This window comes from Manacus candei, unplaced genomic scaffold (assembly GCF_025592945.1).
Source record: "Manacus candei isolate 608988 ecotype Guabito, Panama unplaced genomic scaffold, ASM2559294v1 h1tg000331l, whole genome shotgun sequence".
In the NCBI taxonomy this organism is placed as follows: domain Eukaryota; kingdom Metazoa; phylum Chordata; class Aves; order Passeriformes; family Pipridae; genus Manacus; species Manacus candei.
In genome coordinates this window covers 1-24,245 of record NW_026138379.1, presented here as the reverse complement: position 1 = coordinate 24,245, position 24,245 = coordinate 1, and the positions used below count along the sequence as shown (strand labels likewise).

General features: G+C 62.3%; 1 protein-coding gene across 1 annotated transcript; it reads left to right on the top strand.

Moving 5' to 3' along the window:
* Nucleotides 1-10,068: 10,068 nt before the first annotated feature.
* On the top strand, nt 10,069-21,578 carry LOC127465178 (kallikrein-6-like; the record flags this gene model as incomplete). The annotated part of the gene is made up of 4 exons (XM_051775680.1): nt 10,069-10,096; nt 11,892-12,054; nt 16,179-16,432; nt 21,436-21,578. Coding segments are annotated over exons 1-4 (588 nt in total), but the record flags the coding sequence as incomplete, so codon positions are not given.
* Nucleotides 21,579-24,245: the final 2,667 nt, after the last annotated feature.

Genomic DNA, 24,245 nt, shown 5'->3' with positions numbered 1-24,245 from the left:
AGGGGATTGGGGGGGACTGGGAGGGGCTGGGAGGGGATTGGGAGGGACTGGGAGGGGACTGGGAGGGACTGGGAGGGGATTGGGAGGGACTGGGAGGGGATTGGGAGGGACTGGGAGGGGACTGGGAGGGACTGGGAGGGACTGGGATGGACTGGGAGGGACTGGGAGGGGATTGGGACGAACTGGGAGGGACTGGGTGGGGACTGGGAGGGACTGGGAAGGCACTGAGTTGAACTGGGAGGGGACTGGGAGGGACTGGGAGGGACTGGGAGGGGATTGGGAGGGACTGGGAGGGACTGGGAGGGGATTGGGAGGGACTGGGAGGGATTGGGAGGGACTGGGAGGGACTGGGAGGGACTGGGAGGGGATTGGGGGGGACTGGAGGGGACTGGGAGGGACTGGGAGGGGATTGGGAGGGACTGGGAGGGACTGGGATGGACTGGGAGGGACTGGGAGGGGATTGGGACGAACTGGGAGGGACTGGGTGGGGACTGGGAGGGACTGGGAGGGGACTGGGAGGGACTGGGAGGGACTGGGAGGGGATTGGGAGGGGATTGGGGGGGGATTGGGAGGGACTGGGAGGGGACTGGGAGGGACTGGGAGGGGATTGGGAGGGACTGGGAGGGGACTGGGAGGGACTGGGAGCGGACTGGGAGGGACTGGGAAGGCACTGAGTTGAACTGGGAGGGGACTGGGAGGGGATTGGAAGAGACTGGGAGGGGATTGGGAGGGACTGGGAGGGGATTGGGAGGGACTGGGAGGGACTGGGAGGGGATTGCGAGGGACTGGGAGGGGATTGGGAGGGACTGGGAGGGACTGGGAGGGACTGGGAGGGGATTGGGAGGGACTGGGAGGGACTGGGAGGGACTGGGAGGGGATTGGGAGGGACTGGGAGGGACTGGGAGGGGATTGGGAGGGACTGGGAGGGACTGGGAGGGGATTGGGAGGGACTGGGAGGGATTGGGAGGGACTGGGAGGGACTGGGAGGGACTGGGAGGGGATTGGGGGGGACTGGAGGGGACTGGGAGGGACTGGGAGGGGATTGGGAGGGACTGGGAGGGACTGGGATGGACTGGGAGGGACTGGGAGGGGATTGGGACGAACTGGGAGGGACTGGGTGGGGACTGGGAGGGACTGGGAAGGCACTGAGTTGAACTGGGAGGGGACTGGGAGGGACTGGGAGGGACTGGGAGGGATTGGAAGAGACTGGGAGGGACTGGGAGGGACTGGGAGGGGACTGGGAGGGGATTGGGACGATCTGGGCTGAACTGGGCTGAACTGGGAAGGCACTGAGACAAACTGGGAGGGGACTGGGACAAACTGGGAAGGCACTGGGATAAACTGGGAGGGCACTGGGACGATCTGGGCTGAACTGGTCTGAACTGGGAGGGCACTGGGCTGAACTGGGAGCCCCGCCCCCTGCCGGGTCCCCGCCCCAAGCCCCGCCCCCTCCCCGCACTAATGAGGGCGTGACGTCATCAACGAACGGGGCCGTTAATGAGGGGGGGGTTAATTGGGGGGGGAGGGACCAGCGGGGACACTTTGGGGACAGTTTGGAGACATTTTTGGGGACATTGTGGGGACAATTTGGGGACACTTTTTAGGGATGTTTGGGGACACTTTGGGGACACTTTTGGGGACAGTTTGGGGACACTGTGAAGACACTTTTGGGGACACTTTGGGGACATTGTGAGGAGAATTTTGGGGACACTTTTGGGGACAGTTTGGGGACTTTGGGGGACATTTTTGGGGACATTGTGGGGACACTTTTGGGGACACTTTTGGGGATATTGTGGGGACACTTTGGGGACACTGTGAGGACAATTTGGGGACACTTTGGGGACAGTTTGTGGCACGTTGGGGACACTTTTGGGGCCACTTTGGGGACTTTGTGGGGACAATTTAGAGACACTTTTGGGGACACTTCGAGGATATTTGGAGACACTTTGGGGACAGTTTTGGGTCCATTTGGGGACAGTTTGGAGACATTTTTTGGGACATTGTGGGGACAATTTGGGGACACTTTTGGGGACATTGTGGGGACAATTTGGAGACATTTGGGGACACTTTGGGGTCACTTTGTGAGGAGAATTTGGGGACACTTTGGGGACATTGTGGGGACACTTTGGGAACAATTTAGAGACACTTTTAGGGACACTTTTTAGGGACAGTTTGGGGGCATTTGGGGACGCTTTGGGGACACTTGGGGACACTTTGGGGACATTCTGGGGACAATTTAGAGACACATTTGGGGACACTTCGAGGACATTTGGAGACACTTTGGGGACACTTTTGGGGACATTTGGGGACAGTCTGGAGACATTTTTGGGGACATTGTGGGGACAATTTGGGGACACTTTTTAGGGATGGTTTGGGGACACTTTGGGGACACTTTTGGGGGAAGACACTTTTGGGGACACTTTGGGGACATTGTGAGGAGAATTTTGGGGACACTTTTGGGGACAGTTTGGGGATATTTGGGAGACACTTTGGGGACACTTTTGGGGACACTTTGGGGGCATTTGGGGACACTTTGGGGACACGGTGGGGACACTTTGGGGATATTTGGGGACACTTTTGGGGACAATTTAGAGACACTTTTGGGGACACTTCGAGGACATTTGGAGACACTTTGGGGACACTTTTGGGGACATTTGGGGACAGTTTGGAGACATTTTGGGGACATTGTGGGGACAATTTGGGGACACTTTTTAGGGATGTTTGGGGACACTTTGGGTTCATTTGGGGACACTTTTGGGGACAGTTTGGGGACACTGTGAAGACACTTTTGGGGACACTTTGGGGACATTGTGAGGAGAATTTTGGGGACACTTTTGGGGACAGTTTGGGGACTTTGGGGGACATTTTTGGGGACATTGTGGGGACACTTTTGGGGACACTTTTGGGGATATTGTGGGGACACTTTGGGGACACTGTGAGGACAATTTGGGGACACTTTGGGGACAGTTTGTGGCACGTTGGGGACACTTTTGGGGCCACTTTGGGGACTTTGTGGGGACAATTTAGAGACACTTTTGGGGACACTTCGAGGATATTTGGAGACACTTTGGGGACAGTTTTGGGTCCATTTGGGGACAGTTTGGAGACATTTTTTGGGACATTGTGGGGACAATTTGGGGACACTTTTTAGGGATGTTTGGAGACACTTTGGGGACACTTTTGGGGCCACTTTGGGGACATTCTGGGGACAATTTAGAGACACTTTTGTGGACACTTCGAGGACATTTGGAGACACTTTGGGGACACTTTTGGGGACATTTGGGGACAGTTTGGAGACATTTTTGGGGACATTGTGGGGACAGTTTGGGACACTTTTGGGGACAGTCTGGAGACATTCTTGGGGACATTGTGGGGACAATTTGAGTACACTTTTTAGGGATGGTTTGGGGACACTTTTGGGGACACTTTTGGGGACAGTTTGTTGCCATTTGGGGGACACTTTGGGGACACTTTTGGGGACAGTTTGGGGGCAATTTGGGGACAATTTGGGGACTTTGTGGGGACATTTTGGGGACTTTGTGGGGACATTTGGGGACACTTTGGGGACAGTTTGGGAATATTTGGGGACACTTTTGGGGACACTTTGGGGACATTCTGGGGACAATTTAGAGACACTTTTGTGGACACTTCGAGGACATTTGGAGACACTTTGGGGACACTGTGGGGACATTTTGGGGACACTTTATGAGCACATTGGGGACACTGCGAGGACAATTTGAGGACACTTTGGGGACACTTTTGGGGACATTTTGGGGACACTTTGGGGATATTTGGGGACACCTGGGGGGACACTTTGGGGACACTTTGGGGACACCTGGGAGACACTTTGGAACATTTGGAGGATAATTTGGGGACACTTTTGGGGACAGTTTGGGGACACTTTGGAACATCTGGAGGATGATTTGGGGACACTTTAAGGCCTACCTCGGGGCCGCCATCATGGCGGGCGGCCGTGAGGGGGGCTGAAAAGCGCGGGAAAACGGCCCCCTGCGCGGGGCACGACGGGAGTTGTAGTTCGGGAGGGGCGCGGCCCCAACGCGTTTCTACGGGCGCCGCGGGGCACGACGGGAGTTGTGGTCCCGGAAGTGGCTTGTCACGGGGCTCTGCGGGGCGCGGGGCATCATGGGGGTTGTAGGCGCGGGCTAAGGGGGCTCTGCGGGGCGCGGGGCGTGACGGGAGTTGTAGTCCCGGAAGTGACTTTTAAAGGACCCCCCCCCATTAAAGGCACTGGGCTGAACTGGGAGGCACTGGTTTGAACTGGGAGTGCGCTGGGAGGCACTGGGAGTGCTCTGGGCTGAACTGGGAGTGCACTGGTTTGAACTGGGCTGAACTGGGAGTGCTCTGGGAGTGAACTGGGAGTCACTGGTTTGAACGGGGAGTGCTCTGGGCTGAACTGGGAGTGCACTGGGCTGAACTGGTGTGAACTGGGAGTGCACTGGGAGTGCAGTGGGCTGAACTGGGAGGCACTGGTGTGAACTGGGAGGCACTGGTGTGAACTGGTGTGAACTGGGAGTGCACTGGGAGTGAACTAGTGTGAACTGGGAGTGCACTGGGCTGAACTGGGAGTGCACTGGTGTGAACTGGGAGTGCACTGGGAGTGCACTGGTGTGAACTGGGAGTGCACTGGTGTGAACTGGGAGTGCACTGGGAGTGCACTGGGCTGAACTGGGAGTGCACTGGTGTGAACTGGGAGTGCACTGGGAGTGCACTGGTGTGAACTGGGAGTGCACTGGGCTGAACTGGGAGGCACTGGGCTGAACTGGGAGTCACTGGTTTGAACTGGGCTGAACTGGGATTGCAGTGGGAGTGCACGGGGCTGAACTGGGAGTCACTGGTTTGAACTGGGCTGAACTGGGAGTCACTGGTTTGAACTGGGCTGAACTGGGAGTGCTCTGGGCTGAACTGGGAGTCACTGGTTTGAACTGGGAGTGCAGTGGGAGTGAACTGGGCTGAACTGGGAGTGCACTGGGAGCGCTCGGGGCTGAACTGGGAGTTACTGGTTTGAACTGGGAGTTACTGATTTGAACTGGGCTGAACTGGGAGTGCACTGGGCTGAACTGGGAGTTACTGGTTTGAACTGGGAGTTACTGATTTGAACTGGGCTGAACTGGGAGTGCACTGGGCTGAACTGGGAGTTACTGGTTTGAACGGGGCTGAACTGGGAGTGCACTGGTGTGAACTGGGCTGAACTGGGAGTGCACGGGGCTGAACTGGGAGTCACTGGTTTGAACTGGTCTGAACTGGGAGTTACTGGTTTGCACTGGGAGTTCACGGGGCTGAACTGGAAGTTACTGGTTTGAACTGGGCTGAACTGGGAGTGCTCTGGGCTGAACTGGGAGTCACTGGTTTGAACTGGGAGTGCTCTGGGAGTGCTCCGGGCTGAACTGGGAGTGCACTGGGCTGAACTGGGCTGAACTGGGCTGAACTGGGAGTCACTGGTTTGAACTGGGCTGAACTGGGAGTGCACTGGTCTGAACTGGGAGTTACTGGGAGTGCACCGGGCTGAACTGGGAGTGCTCTGGGAGTGCACTGGGAGTGCACTGGTTTGAACTGGGAGTGCTTGGGGCTGAACTGGTTTGCACTGATTTGAACTGGGAGTTACTGGGAGTGCACTGGGCTGAACTGGGAGTGCAGTGGGAGTGCACTGGGCTGAACTGGGAGTGCACTGGGCTGAACTGGGAGTGCAGTGGGAGTGCACTGGGCTGAACTGGGAGTGCTCTGGGCTGAACTGGGAGTGCACTGGGCTGAACTGGGAGTGCAGTGGGAGTGCACTGGGCTGAACTGGGAGTGCTCCGGGGCTGAACTGGTCCACACTGATTTGAACTGGGCTGAACTGGGAGTTACTGGGAGTGCACTGGGCTGAACTGGGAGTTACTGGGCTGAACTGGGAGTGCTGTGGGAGTGCTCCGGGGCTGAACTGGGAGTGCTCTGGGCTGAACTGGTTTGCACTGGGCTGAACTGGGAGTGCTCTGGGCTGAACTGGGAGTGCTCTGGGCTGAACTGGGAGTGCTCTGGGCTGAACTGGGAGTGCACTGGGCTGAACTGGGAGTGCTCGGGGCTGAACTGGTTCGCACTGATTTGAACTGGGCTGAACTGGGAGTGCACTGGGCTGAACTGGGAGTGCTCTGGGAGCGCTCGGGGCTGAACTGGTTTGCACTGGGCTGAACTGGGAGTGCACGGGGCTGAACTGGGAGTCACTGGGAGTGCACTGGGAGTGCTCCGGGGCTGAACTGGTTCGCACTGATTTGAACTGGGCTGAACTGGGAGTGCACTGGGAGTGCACTGGTTTGAACTGGGCTGAACTGGTTTGCACTGGGAGTGCACCGGGCTGAACTGGGAGTTACTGGGAGTGCACTGGGCTGAACTGGGAGTGCACTGGGCTGAACTGGAAGTTACTGGTTTGAACTGGGCTGAACTGGGAGTTACTGGAAGTGCACTGGTGTGAACTGGGAGTGCTTGGGGCTGAACTGGGAGTCACTGGTTTGAACTGGGCTGAACTGGGAGTGCACCGGGCTGAACTGGGAGTGCTCTGGGAGTGCTCGGGGCTGAACTGGGAGTTACTGGGAGTGCACCGGGCTGAACTGGGAGTGCACTGGGAGTGCTCCGGGGCTGAACTGGTTTGCACTGGGCTGAACTGGTTTGAACTGGGCTGAACTGGGAGTGCTGTGGGAGTGCACTGGTTTGAACTGGGCTGAACTGGTTTGCACTGGGAGTGCACCGGGCTGAACTGGGAGTGCTCCGGGAGCGCTCCGGGGCTGAACTGGTCCGCACTGGTCCGCACTGGTTTGAACTGGGCGCGGCCCCAGCGGCCGGACCGGCCCGGGCGGGGCCCGGCGGGGCCTTAAAGGAGCCGCCGCCTCTTCCTCCCCCTCCTCCTCCTCCTCCTCATGGAGCCGCTGCTGGGGCTGCTGCTGCTGCTCACTGGTCAGACTGGGAGCACTGGGAGGGACTGGGGGGGACTGGGGGGGACTGGGAGACACTGCTGGGGCTGCTGCTGCTGCTCACTGGTCAGACTGGGAGCACTGGGAGGGACTGGGAGAGGGGCTGGGGGCACTGCTGGGGCTGCTGCTGCTGCTCACTGGTCAGACTGGGAGCACTGGGAGGGACTGGGAGCACTGGGAGAGGGGCTGGGGGCACTGCTGGGGCTGCTGCTGCTGCTCACTGGTCAGACTGGGAGCACTGGGAGGGACTGGGAGAGGGGCTGGGGGCACTGCTGGGGCTGCTGCTGCTGCTCACTGGTCAGACTGGGAGCACTGGGAGGGACTGGGAGAGGGGCTGGGGGGCACTGAGAGCACTGGGAGACACTGCTGGGGCTGCTGCTGCTGCTCACTGGTCAGACTGGGAGCACTGGGAGCACTGGGAGAGGGGCTGGGGGGCACTGGGAGCACTGGGAGCACTGGGAGGGCGCTGGGGCTGCTGCTCACTGGTCAGACTGGGAGCACTGGGAGGGGGACTGGGGGGCACTGGGAGCACTGGGAGACACTGCTGGGGCTGCTGCTGCTGCTCACTGGTCAGACTGGGAGCACTGGGAGGCACTGGGAGAGGGGCTGGGGGCACTGGGAGCACTGGGAGAGGGACTGGGAGCACTGGGAGGGGGGCACTGGTGGGACTGGGAGCACTGGGGGGCACTGGGAGAACTGGGATGGACTGGGAAGGGACTGGGATGGACTGGGAAGGGACTGGGGGGAACTGGAAGGCACTGGGATGGGACTGGGTTGAACTGGGAAAGGGCTGGGAGGGAACTGGGAGCACTGGGGGGCACTGGGAGGGGACTGGGAGAACTGGGATGGACTGGGAAGGGACTGGGAGGGAACTGGGATGGACTGGGATGGACTGGGAGGCCCAGTGCTGGGGGGACACTAGGAGGCACTGGGAGTAACTGGGAGGGAACTGGGAGCACTGGGAGGGGCACTGGGGGGCAGTGAGAGGGGACTGGGAGAACTGGGAGGGACTGGGGGGAACTGGGATGGACTGGGAGGGACTGGGATGGACTGGGAGGGACTGGGAGGGAACTGGGATGGACTGGGAGGCACTGGGATGGACTGGGAGGCACTGGGATGGACTGGGATGAACTGGGGGGAACTGGGATGGACTGGGCTGAACTGGGAGGCCCAGTGCTGGGGGGACACTGGGAGGCACTGGGAGTAACTGGGAGGGAACTGGGAGTAACTGGGAGGGCGCTGAGGGGGCAGTGAGAGGGGACTGGGAGAACTGGGATGGACTGGGAGGGAACTGGGAGCACTGGGAGGCCACTGGGCCATACTGGGCTGATCTGGGAGGCCAGTGGGCCATACTGGGATGGACTGGGAGGCACTGGGAGTAACTGGGAGGGAACTGGGAGTAACTGGGAGGCCACTGGGCCATACTGGGCGGGAGCCGGGGGTGAACTGGGGACACTGGGAGGGAACTGGGAGGAACTGGGAGGAACTGGGAGGGACTGGGAGGAACTGGGGTGAGTGGGAGGCGACCGGTCGGGTGGAACTGGTGTGAACTGGGGGCACTGGGAGGCAACTGGGAGGAACTGGGAGGGACTGGGAGGAACTGGGGGCCACAGAGGGCAACTGGGTGGGGAACTGGGAGAACTGGGATGAACTGGGAGGGAACTGGGAGGGACTGGGAGGAACTGGGAGGAACTGGGGGCCACGGAGGGGGGAAGGAGACGGTGTTGGGAAAGGACTGGGAGAACTGGGAGGAACTGGGAGGAACTGGGAGGAACTGGGAGGAACTGGGAGGCGGTGGGTGGGAAGGGAGAGGTCACTGGGAGCACTGGGAGGGAACTGGGATGAACTGGTGTGAACTGGGAGGGCCCTCTGAGGGCACTGGTGTGAACTGGGCTGAACTGGTGTGAACTGGGAGGGCACTGGGAAGGCACTGAGAGGAACTGGTGTGAACTGGTGTGAACTGGGAGGGCACTTTGGGGGCACTGGGCTGAACTGGGCTGAACTGGGCTAAACTGGGATGAACTGGGAGGGCCCTCTGAGGGCACTGGGCTGAACTGGTCCTTACTGGTGTGCACTGGTGTGAACTGGGAGGGCACTTTGGGGGCAGTGGGCTGAACTGGGCTGAACTGGGATGAACTGGGAGGGCACTTTGGGGACACTGGTGTGAACTGGGCTGAACTGGTGTGAACTGGGAGGGCCCTCTGAGGGCACTGGGATGAACTGGGATGAACTGGTGTGAACTGGGAGGGCACTCTGAGTCCTTACTGAGGGCTCTGGTCCTTACTGGTCCTTACTGGTATGAACTGGGATGAACTGGGAGGGCACTCTGAGGGCACTGGTGTGAACTGGGATGAACTGGTGTGAACTGGGGGAGCCCTCTGAGGGCACTGGTCCTTACTGGTCCTTACTGGTGTGTACTGGTGTGAACTGGGCTGAACTGGGAGGGCACTTTGAGGGCACTGGTGTGAACTGGGGTGAACTGGGAGGGCACTGGGCTGAACTGGAATGAACTGGGATCAACTGGGAGGGCACTTTGGGGGCACTGGGATGAACTGGGATCAACTGGGATCAACTGGTGTGAACTGGGAGGGCACTCTGAGAGCACTGGGATGAACTGGGAAGGCACTGGGCTGAACTGGTGTGAACTGGGATGAACTGGGCTGAACTGGGAGGGCACTGGGAAGGCACTGGTCCTTACTGGTGTGAACTGGGCTGAACTGGGAGGGCACTTTGGGGGCACTGGGCTGAACTGGTGTGAACTGGGGTGAACTGGGAGAGCACTCTGAGGGCACTGGTCCTTACTGGTGTGAACTGGTGTGCACTGGTGTGAACTGGGAGGGCACTCTGAGGGCACTGGGATGAACTGGGCTGAACTGGGCTGAACTGGGAGGGCACTGGGAAGGCACTGGGCTGAACTGGTGTGAACTGGTGTGAACTGGGAGGGCACTCTGAGGGCTCTGTTCCTTACTGGTCCTTACTGGTATGAACTGGGATGAACTGGGAGGGCACTCTGAGGGCACTGGTCCTTACTGGTCCTTACTGGTGTGCACTGGTGTGAACTGGGAGGGCACTTTGAGGGCACTGGGCTGAACTGGGATGAACTGGTATGAACTGGGATGACCTGGGAGGGCACTGTGAGGGCACTGGTCCTTACTGGTCCTTACTGGTGTGTACTGGTGTGAACTGGGCTGAACTGGGAGGGCACTCTGAGGGCACTGGGCTGAACTGGAATGAACTGGGATGAACTGGGATGCACTGGGAAGGCACTGGGATGAACTGGGAGGGCACTCTGAGGGCACTGGTCCTTACTGGTCCTTACTGGTGTGCACTGGTGTGAACTGGGAGGGCACTCTGAGGGCACTGGGCTGAACTGGGATGAACTGGTATGAACTGGGTTGAACTGGGCTTAACTGGGATGAACTGGTGTGAACTGGGAGGGCACTTTGAGGGCACTGGGCTGAACTGGGAGGGCACTTTGGGGGCACTGGTGTGAACTGGGGTGAACTGGTGTGAACTGGGATGAACTGGGAGGGCACTTTGGGGGCCCTGGGCTGAACTGGGCTGAACTGGTATGAACTGGTGTGAACTGGGAGGGCACTTTGGGGGCCCTGGGCTGAACTGGGATGAACTGGGAGGGCCCTCTGAGGGCACTGGTCCTTACTGGTGTGAACTGGTGTGCACTGGTGTGAACTGGGAGGGCACTTTGGGGGCACTGGGCTGAACTGGGCTCAACTGGTGTGAACTGGGAGGGCCCTCTGAGGGCACTGGTCCTTACTGGTCCTTACTGGTGTGCACTGGTGTGAACTGGGAGGGCACTTTGGGGGCACTGGGCTGAACTGGACAGAACTGGGATGAACTGGGCTGAACTGGGAAGGCACTGAGAGGAACTGGTGTGAACTGGGCTGAACTGGGAGGGCACTTTGGGGGCACTGGGCTGAACTGGTGTGAACTGGGCTGAACTGGGAGGGCCCTCTGAGGGCACTGGTCCTTACTGGTGTGAACTGGGCTGAACTGGGAGGGCCCTCTGAGGGCACTGGGCTGAACTGGTGTGAACTGGGCTGAACTGGGAGGGCACTGGGAAGGCCCTGGGAAGGCACTGGTCCTTACTGGTCCTTACTGGTGTGAACTGGGCTGAACTGGGAGGGCCCTGGGAAGGCCCTGGGAAGGCCCTGGTCCTTACTGGTCCTTACTGGTCCTTACTGGTGTGCACTGGGGTGAACTGGGAAGGCCCTGGGAAGGCCCTGGGAGGGCACTGGTCCTTACTGGTCCTTACTGGTGTGCACTGGGAGGACACTGGGAAGGCCCTGGGAGGGCACTGGTCCTTACTGGTCCTTACTGGTCCTTACTGGTGTGAACTGGGCTGAACTGGGAGGGCACTTTGGGGGCACTGGGCTGAACTGGGCTGGACTGGGCTGAACTGGGAGGGCACTGGGAGGGCACTGGGAAGGCCCTGGGAAGGCCCTGGGAAGGCACTGGTCCTTACTGGTCCTTACTGGTGTGCACTGGGATGAACTGGGAGGGCACTGGGAGGGCACTGGGAAGGCCCTGGTCCTTACTGGTCCTTACTGTTCCTTACTGGTGTGTACTGGTGTGAACTGGGCTGAACTGGGAGGGCACTGGGAAGGCCCTGGGAGGGCACTGGTCCTTACTGGTCCTTACTGGTCCTTACTGGTGTGAACTGGTGTGAACTGGGAGGGCACTTTGAGGGCACTGGCCCTTACTGGTCCTTACTGGTGTGTACTGGTGTGAACTGGGATGACCTGGGAGGGCACTGGGAAGGCCCTGGGAAGGCACTGGTCCTTACTGGTCCTTACTGGTCCTTACTGGTGTGTACTGGGAGGGCACTGGGAAGGCCCTGGGAGGGCCCTGGTCCTTACTGGTCCTTACTGGTCCTTACTGGTCCTTACTGGTGTGCACTGGTGGTCCCAGCGGCGGCGGGGGACGAGAACCGCATCGTGGGCGGGGCCAGCTGCGGGCGGAGGCTCCACCCCCACCAGGCCGTGCTGCTGGAGAGGGGCGGGGCCATCCACTGCGGCGGCGTCCTGATTGGCCGCAGCTGGGTGCTGACCGCCGCCCACTGCCACACCCACAGGTACGCCTGGGACACGCCCACACACGCCTGGGCCACGCCCACACACACCTGGGCACACCTGGGGGGGACAAACACACACCTGGGGGCACCTGGGACACACCCACACACACCTAGGCACACCTGGGCCACGCCCACACACACCTGGGAGGGGGAAAACACACCTGGGACACACCCACAGGTACACCTGGGCCACGCCCACACACACCTGGGACAGGCCCACACACACCTGGGGGCACCTGGGGGCACCTGGGTACACCTGGGACACACCTGGGCACACCTGGGCCACGCCCACACACACCTGGGCGACACCCACACACACCTGGGGGCACCTGGGGACACCTGGGGGCACCTGGGCACACCTGGGCACACCTGGGACACACCTGGGCCACGCCCACACACACCTGGGGGCACCTGGGCACACCTGGGATACACCTGGGGACACCTGGGGGGTGAACACACACCTGGGCCACGCCCACAAGTACACCTGGTCACACCTGGGTACACCTGGGACACACCCACACACACCTGGGGACACCTGGGCCACGCCCACACACACCTGGGACACACCCACACACACCTGGGGGCACCTGGGACACGCCCACACACACCTGGGGGCACCTGGGGACACCTGGGGACACCTGGGACACACCCAAACACACCAGGGGGTCCTGATTGGCCGCAGCTGGGTGCTGACCGCCGCCCACTGCCACACCCACAGGTACACCTGGGGGGGGAACACACACCTGGGACACGCCCACACACACCTGGGACACGCCCACACACACCTGGGACACGCCCACACACACCTGGGGGCACCTGGGCACACCTGGGGACTCCTGGGACACACCCACACACACCTGGGACACACCTGGGCACACGTGGGCACACCTGGGGTGTGAACACACACCTGGGCCACGCCCACACACATCTAGGGGCACCTGGGGGCACCTGGGCACACCTGGGGGGGACAAACACACCTGGGGGTCCTGATTGGCCGCAGCTGGGTGCTGACCGCCGCCCACTGCCACACCCACAGGTACACCTGGGGGGGGACAAACACACCTGGGCCACGCCCACACACACCTGGGCACACCTGGGGGGGACAAACACACACCTGGGCACACCTGGGCCACGCCCACACACGCCTGGGACACGCCCACACACGCCTGGGACACGCCCACACACACCTGGGACACCTGGGCCACACCCACACACACCTGGGCCACGCCCACACACACCTGGGGGCACCTGGGCACAGCTGGGGACACCTGGGGACACCTGGGGGGAGGACAAACACACCTGGGGACACCTGGGGACACCTGGGATACACCTGGGCACACCTGGGACACACCCACACACACCTGGGACACACCCACACACACCTGGGACACACCCACACACACCTGGGACACACCCACACACACCTGGGGGGGGAAACACACCTGGGACACACCCCCACACACCTGGGACACACCCCCACACACCTGGGACACGCCCACACACGCCTGGACCACGCCCACACACACCTGGGCACACCTGGGGGGGGGAAAACACACCTGGGACACACCTGGGCCACACCCACAGGTACACCTGGGCCACGCCCACACACACCTGGGGGGGGAACACACCTGGGACACACCCACAGGTACACCTGGGGGGGGACAAACACACCTGGGGACACCTGGGACACACCTGGGGGCACCTGGGGACACCTGGGACACACCCACACACACCTGGGGGTCCTGATTGGCCGGAGTTGGGTGCTGACTGCCGCCCACTGCCACACCCACAGGTACACCTGGGGGGGAACACACCTGGGCACACCTGGGGGGGGACAAACACACCTGGGGGCAGTTGGGACACACCCAAACACACCTGGGGACAGCTGGGCACACCTGGGACACACCCACACACACCTGGACACACCTGGGGACACCTGGGATACACCTGGGACACACCTGGGACACACCTGGGGACAGCTGGGATACACCTGGGATACACCTGGGCACACCTGGGGACACACCTGGGACAAACACACACCTGGGACACACCTGGGACACACCTGGGGGGGACAAACACACACCTGTGACACACCTGAGTGGGACAAACACACACCTGGGACACACCTGGGGGGGACAAACACACACCTGGGACACACCTGGGGGGGACAAACACACACCTGGGGGGACAAACACACACCTGGGACACACCTGGGCACACCTGGGGGGACACAAACACACACCTGTCCCCCACCTGTCCCTCACCTGTCCCTCACCTGTCCCCCACCTGTCCCCCCAGCCCGCTGCCCATCCGGCTGGGCGAGCACAGCCTGCGGACGCGGGAGGGGCCCGAGCAGTGCCTCACCTGGGGGGACAAACACACACCTGGGGGGACACCTGGGGGGACAAACACACACCTGGGGGACACCTGGGGGGACAAACACACCTGGGGGGGACAAACACACACCTGGGACACACCTGAGTGGGACAAACACACACCTGGGACACACCTGGGACACACCTGGGGACACCAACACACCTGGGGGGGACAAACACACACCTGGGACACACCTGAGTGGGACAAACACACACCTGGGACACACCTGGGACACACCTGGGGACACCTGGGGGGGACAAACACACACCTGGGACACACCTGGGACACACCTGGGACACACCTGGGACACACCTGGGACAGGTAACACACACCTGGGACAGGTAACACACACCTGGGACACACCTGGGACACACCTGGACACACCTGAGTGGGACAAACACGCACCTGGGGGGGACAAACACACACCTGGGACACACCTGGGACACACCTGGACACACCTGAGTGGGACAAACACACACCTGGGGGGGCAAACACACCTGGGACACACCTGGGCACACCTGGGGGGACACAAACACACACCTGTCCCTCACCTGTCCCCCACCTGTCCCCCCAGCCCGCTGCCCATCCGGCTGGGCGAGCACAGCCTGCGGACGCGGGAGGGGCCCGAGCAGTGCCTCACCTGGGGGGACAAACACACACCTGGGGGACACCTGGGGGGGACAAACACACACCTGGGGGACACCTGGGGGGGACAAACACACACCTGGGGGACACCTGGGGGGACAAACACACCTGGGGGGGACAAACACACACCTGGGACACACCTGAGTGGGACAAACACACACCTGGGACACACCTGGGACACACCTGGGGACACCTGGGGGGGACAAACACACACCTGGGACACACCTGGGACACACCTGGGACACACCTGGGACACACCTGGGACAGGTAACACACACCTGGGACAGGTAACACACACCTGGGACACACCTGGACACACCTGAGTGGGACAAACACGCACCTGGGGGGGACAAACACACACCTGGGACACACCTGGGACACACCTGGGGGGACAAACACACACCTGGGACACACCTGGGGGGGACAAACACACACCTGGGGGGGCAAACACACCTGGGACACACCTGGGCACACCTGGGGGGACACAAACACACACCTGTCCCTCACCTGTCCCCCACCTGTCCCCCCAGCCCGCTGCCCATCCGGCTGGGCGAGCACAGCCTGCGGACGCGGGAGGGGCCCGAGCAGTGCCTCACCTGGGGGGACAAACACACACCTGGGACACACCTGGGGGGGACAAACACACACCTGGGGGACACCTGGGGGGGACAAACACACACCTGGGGGGACAAACACACACCTGGGCACACCTGGGGGGGACAAACACACACCTGGGGGGTCAAACACACACCTGGGACACACCTGGGGGGGACAAACACACACCTGAGACACACCTGGGGGGACAAACACACACCTGAGTGGGACAAACACACACCTGGGACACACCTGAGTGGGACAAACAGACACCTGGGGGGGACAAACACACACCTGGGGGGACAAACACACACCTGGGACACACCTGGGCACACCTGGGGGGACACAAACACACACCTGGGACACACCTGAGACACACCTGAGCGGGACAAACACACACCTGGGACACACCTGGGGGGGACAAACACACACCTGGGACACACCTGGGCACACCTGGGGGGACACAAACACACACCTGTCCCTCACCTGTCCCCCACCTGTCCCCCCAGCCCGCTGCCCATCCGGCTGGGCGAGCACAGCCTGCGGACGCGGGAGGGGCCCGAGCAGTGCCTCACCTGGGCGCGCGCCTTCGTGCACCCGCGCTACAACGTCACCACGCACGACAGCGACCTGATGCTGCTGCGCCTGCGCCGCCCCGCCCACCTGAGCGCCCACGTCAGCCCCGCCCCCCTGCCCCGCAGGTGCCCCCGCGGCGGGGACAGGTGCGTGGTGTCGGGCTGGGGCAGCACCAGCAGCCCGCAAGGTGAGGGGGGGGGCACACCTGGGGGGCACACCTGGGGGCAGGTGGGAGTACCTGGGACACACCTGGGGATACCTGGGCACACCTGGGGGGCACCTGGGGACTCATACACACACCTGGGCACACCTGGGCACACCTGGGGGGCACCTGGGGGCACCTGGGGACTCTTACACACACCTGGACACACCTGGGGGGCACCTGGGGACTCATACACACACCTGGGCACACCTGGGGGGCACCTGGGGGCACCTGGGCACACCTGGGGACTCTTACACACACCTGGACACACCTGGGGGGCACCTGGGGACTCATACACACACCTGGACACACCTGGGGACACCTGGGGACAGGTGGGATACCTGGGGGCACCTGGGACACCTGGGGACTCTTACACACACCTGGGGGCACCTGGGGATACCTGGGGACAGGTGGGGACACCTGGGACACACCTGGTGTGTGCGGGGACAGGTGTGTGGTGTCGGGCTGGGGCAGCACCAGCAACCCGCAAGGTGAGGGGGGGGACACACCTGGGGGGCACACCTGGGGGCACCTGGGGACACCTGGGGACTCATACACACACCTGGGGGCACCTGGGCACACCTGGGGGCAGGTGGGGGCACCTGGGGGACAGGTAGGGGCACCTGGGGACACCTGGGGGCACCTGGGGACATCTGGGGGCACCTGGGGGACAGGTGGGGGCAGGTGGGATACCTGGGGACACACCTGGGGACAGATGGGACACACCTGGGGATACCTGGGGGACAGGTGGGGGCACCTGGGGGCACCTGGGCACACCTGGGGACTCATACACACACCTGGGGGCACCTGGACACACCTGGGGACAGGTGGGACACACCTGGGCACACCTGGTGTGTGCGGGGACAGGTGCGTGGTGTCGGGCTGGGGCAGCACCAGCAGCCCGCAAGGTGAGGGGGGGGACACACCTGGGGGGCACACCTGGGGACTCATACACACAGCTGGGCACACCTGGGGGGCACCTGGGGGCAGGTGGGGGCTCATACACACACCTGGGCACACCTGGGGGGCACCTGGGGGACAGGTAGGGGCACCTGGGGACTCATGCACACACCTGGTCACACCTGGAGACACCTGGGGGCACCTGGGGGACAGGTGGGGGCAGCTGGGATACCTGGGGACACACCTGGGGGACAGGTGGGACACACCTGGGGATACCTGGGGACACCGGGGACACCTGGGGACTCATACACCTGGGGACACCTGGGGACTCATACACACACCTGGGGACACCTGGGGGCACCTGAGGATACCCGGGGATACCTGGGGATACCTGGGGGCACCTGGGACACACCTGGGGATACCTAGGGACACGTGGGCACACCTGGGCACACCTGGGGACAGGTGGGGACAGCTGGGGGGCACCTGGGGACAGCTGGGCACACCTGGGGGGCACCTGGGACACACCTGGGGATACCTGGGGACACCTGGGGACACACCTGGGGACATGTGGGGGCACCTGGGCACACCTGGGCACACCTGGGGACACCTGGGGACAGCTGGGGACATGTGGGGATACCTGAGGATACCTGGGGACACCTGGGACACACCTGGGCACAGCTGGGGACACCTGGGGATACCTGGGGACACCTGGGGATACCTGGGGATACCTGGGACAGCTGGGACACACCTGGGGCACACCTGGACACACCTGGGCACACCTGGGACAGCTGGGGACACCTGAGACATCTGGGACACACCTGGGGGCACCTGGGACACACCTGGGGATACCTAGGGACACCTGGGCACACCTGGGCACACCTTGGGACAGGTGAGACACCTGGGGGCACCTGGGGACAGGTGGGGACAGATGGGGACACCTGGGGACAGCTGGGACACACCTGGGGACACCTGGACACACCTGGGGATACCTGGACACACCTGGGGATACCTGGGGACAGCTGGGGGCACCTGAGGACACCTGGGGACAGGTGGGGACACCTGGGGCACACCTGGGGACACGTGGGACACCTGGGGGCAGCTGGGACACCTGGGGACAGGTGGGGGGCACCTGAGGACACCTGGGGACAGCTGAGGACAGGTGGGGACACCTGGGGACAGCTGGGGACACCTGGGCACACCTGGGGGCAGCTGGGACACCTGGGGACAGCTGGGACACACCTGGGGATACCTGGGGATACCTGGGACACCTGGGGACAGGTGACACACCTGGGCCACATCTGGGGACATTTGGGACACACCTGGGGACAGATGGGGACAGCTGGAGACACCTGAGGGCACCTGGGGGGCACCTGGGGATACCTGGGACACCTGGGGACTCATACACACACCTGGGGGCAGCTGGGACAGCTGGGGACTCATACACACACCTGGGGGCAGCTGGGGGCACCTGGGCACACCTGGGGACAGCTGGGGATACCTGAGGACACCTGGGGACACCTGGGGACACCTGGGGATACCTGGGACACACCTGGGGCACACCCAGGGCACACCTGGGACAACTGGGGACAGCTGGGGACAGCTGGGCACACTTGGGGACAGCTCGGCACACCTGGGGATACCTGGGGACACCTGGGGATACCTGGGACACCTGGGACACACCTGGGGCACACCTGGGCACACCTGGGACAGCTGGGGACAGCTGGGCACACCTGGGGATACCTGGGGACACCTGGGGACAGCTGGGGACACCTGGGACACACCTGGGGCACACCCAGGGCACACCTGTCGCACCTGTCCCGCCTGTGCCACCCATCCTCACCTGTGTCACCTGTCTCACCTGGGCACACCTGGGGCACACCCGGGGGCCACCTGGGGCACACCTGGGGCACACCTGTGCCATCCATCCTCACCTCTCCTACCTGTGTCACCTGGGCACACCTGGGGCACTTGTCCCACCTGTCCCTTCCATCCCCACCTGTCCCTCACCTGTCCCACCTGTCCCAGGTTACTTCCCTGACGTGCTGCAGTGCGGGGTGGTGTTCACCTGGCCGCACCGGGTGTGCTCTCACCTGTCCCCTGTCTCACCTGTCCCAGGTGTCCCTCACCTGTCTCACCCGTCCCAGGTGTCCCTCACCTGTCCCACCTGTCCCTCACCTGTCCCACCTGTCCCAGGTTACTTCCCTGACGTGCTGCAGTGTGGGGTCATGTTCACCTGTCCCACCTGTCCCATCCATCCCTCACCTGTTCCAGGTGTCCCTCACCTCTCTCACCTGTCTCACCTGTCCCTCACCTGTCCATCCCAGGTTACTTCCCCGACGTGCTGCAGTGCGGGGTTGTGTTCACCTGGCCCTCACCTGTCCCAGGTGTCCCTCACCTGTCTCACCTGTCCCAGGTTACTTCCCAGACATGCTGCAGTGTGGGGTGGTGTTCACCTGTCCCTCACCTGTCCCAGGTGTCTCTCACCTGTCTCTCACCTGTCTCACCTGTCCCAGGTGTCCCTCACCTGTCCCTCACCTGTCCCAGGTTACTTCCCGGACGTGCTGCAGTGCGGTGTGGTGTTCACCTGGCCGCACCAGGTGTGCTCTCACCTGTCCCACCTGTCCCAGGTTACTTCCCTGACGTGCTGCAGTGCGGGGTGGTGTTCACCTGTCCCTCACCTGTCTCACCTGTCCCTCACCTGTCCCAGGTGTCTCTCACCTGTCTCACCTGTCCCTCACCTGTCCCATCCACCCCGCACCTGTCCCTCACCTGTCTCTCACCTGTCCCTCACCTGTCTCACCTGTCCCACCTGTCCCAGGTTACTTCCCGGACGTGCTGCAGTGCGGGGTGGTGTTCACCTGTCCCTCACCTGTCCAACCTGTCACAGGTGTCCCTCACCTGTCCCATCCATCCCTCACCTCTCCCAGGTGTCTCTCACCTGTCTCACCTGTCCCAGGTTACTTCCCTGACGTGCTGCAGTGTGGTGTCGTGTTCACCTGGCCCCACCAGGTGTGCTCTCACCTGTCCCTCACCTGTCTCTCACCTGTCCCACCTGTCCCTCACCTGTCTCACCTGTCCCACCTGTCCCTCACCTGTCCCTCACCTGTCCCACCTGTCCCAGGTTACTTCCCTGACGTGCTGCAGTGTGGGGTCATGTTCACCTGTCTCACCTGTCCCATCCATCCCTCACCTGTTCCAGGTGTCCCTCACCTCTCTCACCTGTCTCACCTGTCCCTCACCTGTCCCAGGTGTCTCTCACCTGTCCCACCTGTCTCACCTGTCCCAGGTTACTTCCCCAACGTGCTGCAGTGCGGGGTGGTGTTCACCTGACCCACCTGTCCCATCCATCCCTCACCTGTCCCAGGTGTCTCTCACCTGTCCCACCTGTCCCAGGTTACTTCCCTGACGTGCTGCAGTGCAGGGTGGTGTTCACCTGGCCCCACCAGGTGTGCTCTCACCTGTACCCTGTCCCACCTGTCCCAGGTGTCCCTCACCTGTCCCACCTGTCCCAGGTGTCTCTCACCTGTCTCACCTGTCCCAGGTTACTTCCCTGACGTGCTGCAGTGCGGGGTGGTGTTCACCTGGCCCTCACCTGTCCCAGGTGTCTCTCACCTGTCTCACCTGTCTCACCTGTCCCTCACCTGTCCCACCTGTCTCACCTGTCCCAGGTTACTTCCCGGACGTGCTGCAGTGTGGTGTGGTGTTCACCTGGCCGCACCAGGTGTGCTCTCACCTGTACCCTGTCCCACCTGTCCCAGGTGTCTCTCACCTGTCTCACCTGTCCCACCTGTCCCAGGTTACTTCCCTGACGTGCTGCAGTGCGGTGTCGTGTTCACCTGTCCCTTACCTGTCCCACCTGTCTCACCTGTCCCTCACCTGTCCCACCTGTCTCACCTGTCCCAGGTTACTTCCCGGACGTGCTGCAGTGCGGGGTGGTGTTCACCTGTCCCTTACCTGTCCCACCTGTCTCACCTGTCCCAGGTTACTTCCCTGACGTGCTGCAGTGCGGGGTGGTGTTCACCTGTCCCACCTGTCCCATCCATCCCTCACCTGTCCCAGGTGTCCCTCACCTGTCTCACCTGTCCCAGGTTACTTCCCGGACGTGCTGCAGTGCGGTGTTGTGTTCACCTGGCCGCACCAGGTGTGCTCTCACCTGTACCCCGGCGCCATCACCCCCAACATGCTCTGCGCCGGCAACGACCGCGCCCGCGGCGGCACCGACTCCTGCCAGGTGGGGGCATGGGGGCACACAGGGGTCAGCAGGGGTCACACAGGGGTCAGCGGGGTGAGCGGGGGGTCAGTGGGGTCAACGGGGTCAGTGTGGGGTCAGTGGGGTTATTGGGGTCTCCTTGGGGTCAGTGGGGTCAGTGTGGGGTCAACAGGGTCAGTGTGGGGTCAGTGGGGTGAGTGTGGGGTCAGTGTGGGGTTATTGGGGTCAGTGGGGTCAGTGTGGGGTCATTGGGGTCAGTGTGGGGTCAGCGGGGTCAGTGTGGGGTTATTGGGGTGAGTGTGGGGTCAGTGGGGTCAGTGTGGGGTCAGTGGGGTGAGTGTGGGGTCAACGGGGTCAGTGCGGGGTCATTGGGGTCAGTGTGGGGTCATTGGGGTCAGTGGGGTGAGTGTGGGGTCAGTGGGGTGAGCAGGGGGTCAGTGTGGGGTTATTGGGGTCTCATTGGGGTCATTGGGGTCAGCATGGTCAGTGTGGGGTCAGTGGGGTTATTGGGGTGAGTGTGGGGTCAGTGTGGGGTTATTGGGGTCTCCATGGGGTCATTGGGGTCAGCAGGGTCAGTGTGGGGTCAGTGGGGTTATTGGGGTCTCCTTGGGGTCAGTGTGGTCAGTGTGGGGTTAGTGCGGGGTTACTGGGGTCAGTGGGGTGAGTGTGGGGTCAGTGGGGTTATTGGGGTCAGCACGGGGTCAGTGTGGTCAGTGGGGTGAGTGTGGGGTCAGTGGGGTGAGTGTGGGGTTATTGGGGTCTCATTGGGTCATTGGGGTCAGCATGGTCTGTGGGGTCAGTGGGGTGAGTGTGGGGTCAGTGGGGTGAGTGTGGGGTCAGTGGGGTCAGTGTGGGGTCAGCAGGGGGTCAGTGTGGTTATTGGGGTCAGTGGGGTGAGTGTGGGGTCAGTGGGGTTATTGGGGTCAGTGTGGGGTCAGTGTGGGGTCAGCGGGGTTGTTGGGGTCAGTGTGGTGAGTGTGGGGTCAGTGGGGTCAGTGGAGTCATTGGGGTCATTGGGGTCAGTGTGGGGTCAGTGGGGTCAGTGGGGTCAGCAGGGTCAGTGTGGGGTCAGTGGGGTTATTGGGGTGAGTGTGGGGTCAGTGGGGTCAACGGGGTCAGTGTGGGGTCAGTGGGGTGAGTGTGGGGTCAGTGGGGTCACTGGGGTCAATGTGGGGTCAGTGGGGTCAGTGTGAGGTCAGCGGGGTGAGTGTGGGGTCAGTGGGGTGAGTGTGGGGTCAGCGGGGTCAGTGTGGGGTTATTGGGGTCAGCGGGGTGAGTGTGGGGTCAGCAGGGTCAGTGTGGGGTCATTGGGGTCAGTGTGGGGTTAGTGTGGGGTCAGTGGGGTTATTGGGGTCAGTGTGGGGTCAGTGTGGGGTCAGTGGGGTCAGCAGGGTCAGTGTGGGGTCAGTGGGGTCAGTGTGGGGTTAGTGTGGGGTCAGTGGGGTTATTGGGGTCAGTGGGGTCAGCAGGGTCAGTGGGGTCAGTGGGGTGAGTGTGGGGTCAGTGGGGTCAGTGTGGGGTCAGTGGGGTCAGCAGGGTCAATGTGGGGTCAGTGTGGGGTCAGTGGGGTTAGTGTGGGGTTACTGTGGGGTTATTGGGGTCAACGTGGGGTCAGTGGGGTCAGTGTGGGGTCAGTGGGGTGAGTGTGGGGTCAGTGGGGTCAGCGGAGTCACACCGGGGTCAGCAGGGTCAGTGTGGGGTCAGCAGGGGGTCAGTGGGGTTATTGGGGTCAGTGTGGGGTCAGTGGGGTCATCATGGGGTCATTGGGGTCTCCATGGGGTCATTAGGGTCAGTGGGGTTATTGGGGTCTCCTTGGGGTCCGTGTGGGGTCAGCGGGGTCAGTGTGGGGTCAACGGGGTCAGCGCGGGGTCAGTGTGGGGTCAGTGGGGTGAGTGTGGGGTGAGTGTGGGGTCAGTGGGATCAGTGTGGGGTCATTGGGGTCACTGGGATCAGTGTGGGGTCATTGGGGTCACTGGGATCAGTGTGGGGTCATTGGGGTCATTGGGGTCACTGGGGTCAGTGTGGGGTCATTGGGGTCATTGGGGTCACTGGGGTCAGTGTGGGGTCATTAGGGTCATTGGGGTCACTGGGGTCAGTGGGGTCACTGGGGTCAGTGGGGTTACTGGGGTCTCCATGGAATCATTGGGGTCTCTATGGGGTCATTGGGGTCTCTATGGGGTCACTGGGGTCTCCGTGGGGTCATTGGGGTCACAGGTGATCCCGGGGGTCTCTGTGGGGTCACTGGGGTCAGCACGGGGTCACTGGGGTCTTTGTGGGGTCACTGGGGTCTCTGTGGGGTCATTAGAGTCTCTATGGGGTCATTGGGGTCTCTATGGGGTCATTGGGGTCAGCACAGGGTCATTGGGGTCTCCAGGTCATCCTGAGGGTCTCCATGGGGTCACTGGGGTCTCTACAGGGTCATTGGGGTCTCTATGGGGTCATTGGGGTCTCTATGGGGTCATTGGGGTCACAGGTCATCCTGAAGGTCTCCAGGTGATCCCGGGGGTCTCTATGGGGTCATTGGGGTGTCTGTGGGGTCATTGGGGTCACAGGTGATCCTGGGGGTCTCTATGGGGTCACTGGGGTCTCTGTGGGGTCACTGTGGTCCCCAGTGACCCCGATGACCCCCCAGTGACCCCCCCATCCCTTTTCCCCCCCCAGGGTGACTCGGGGGGCCCGCTGGTGTGC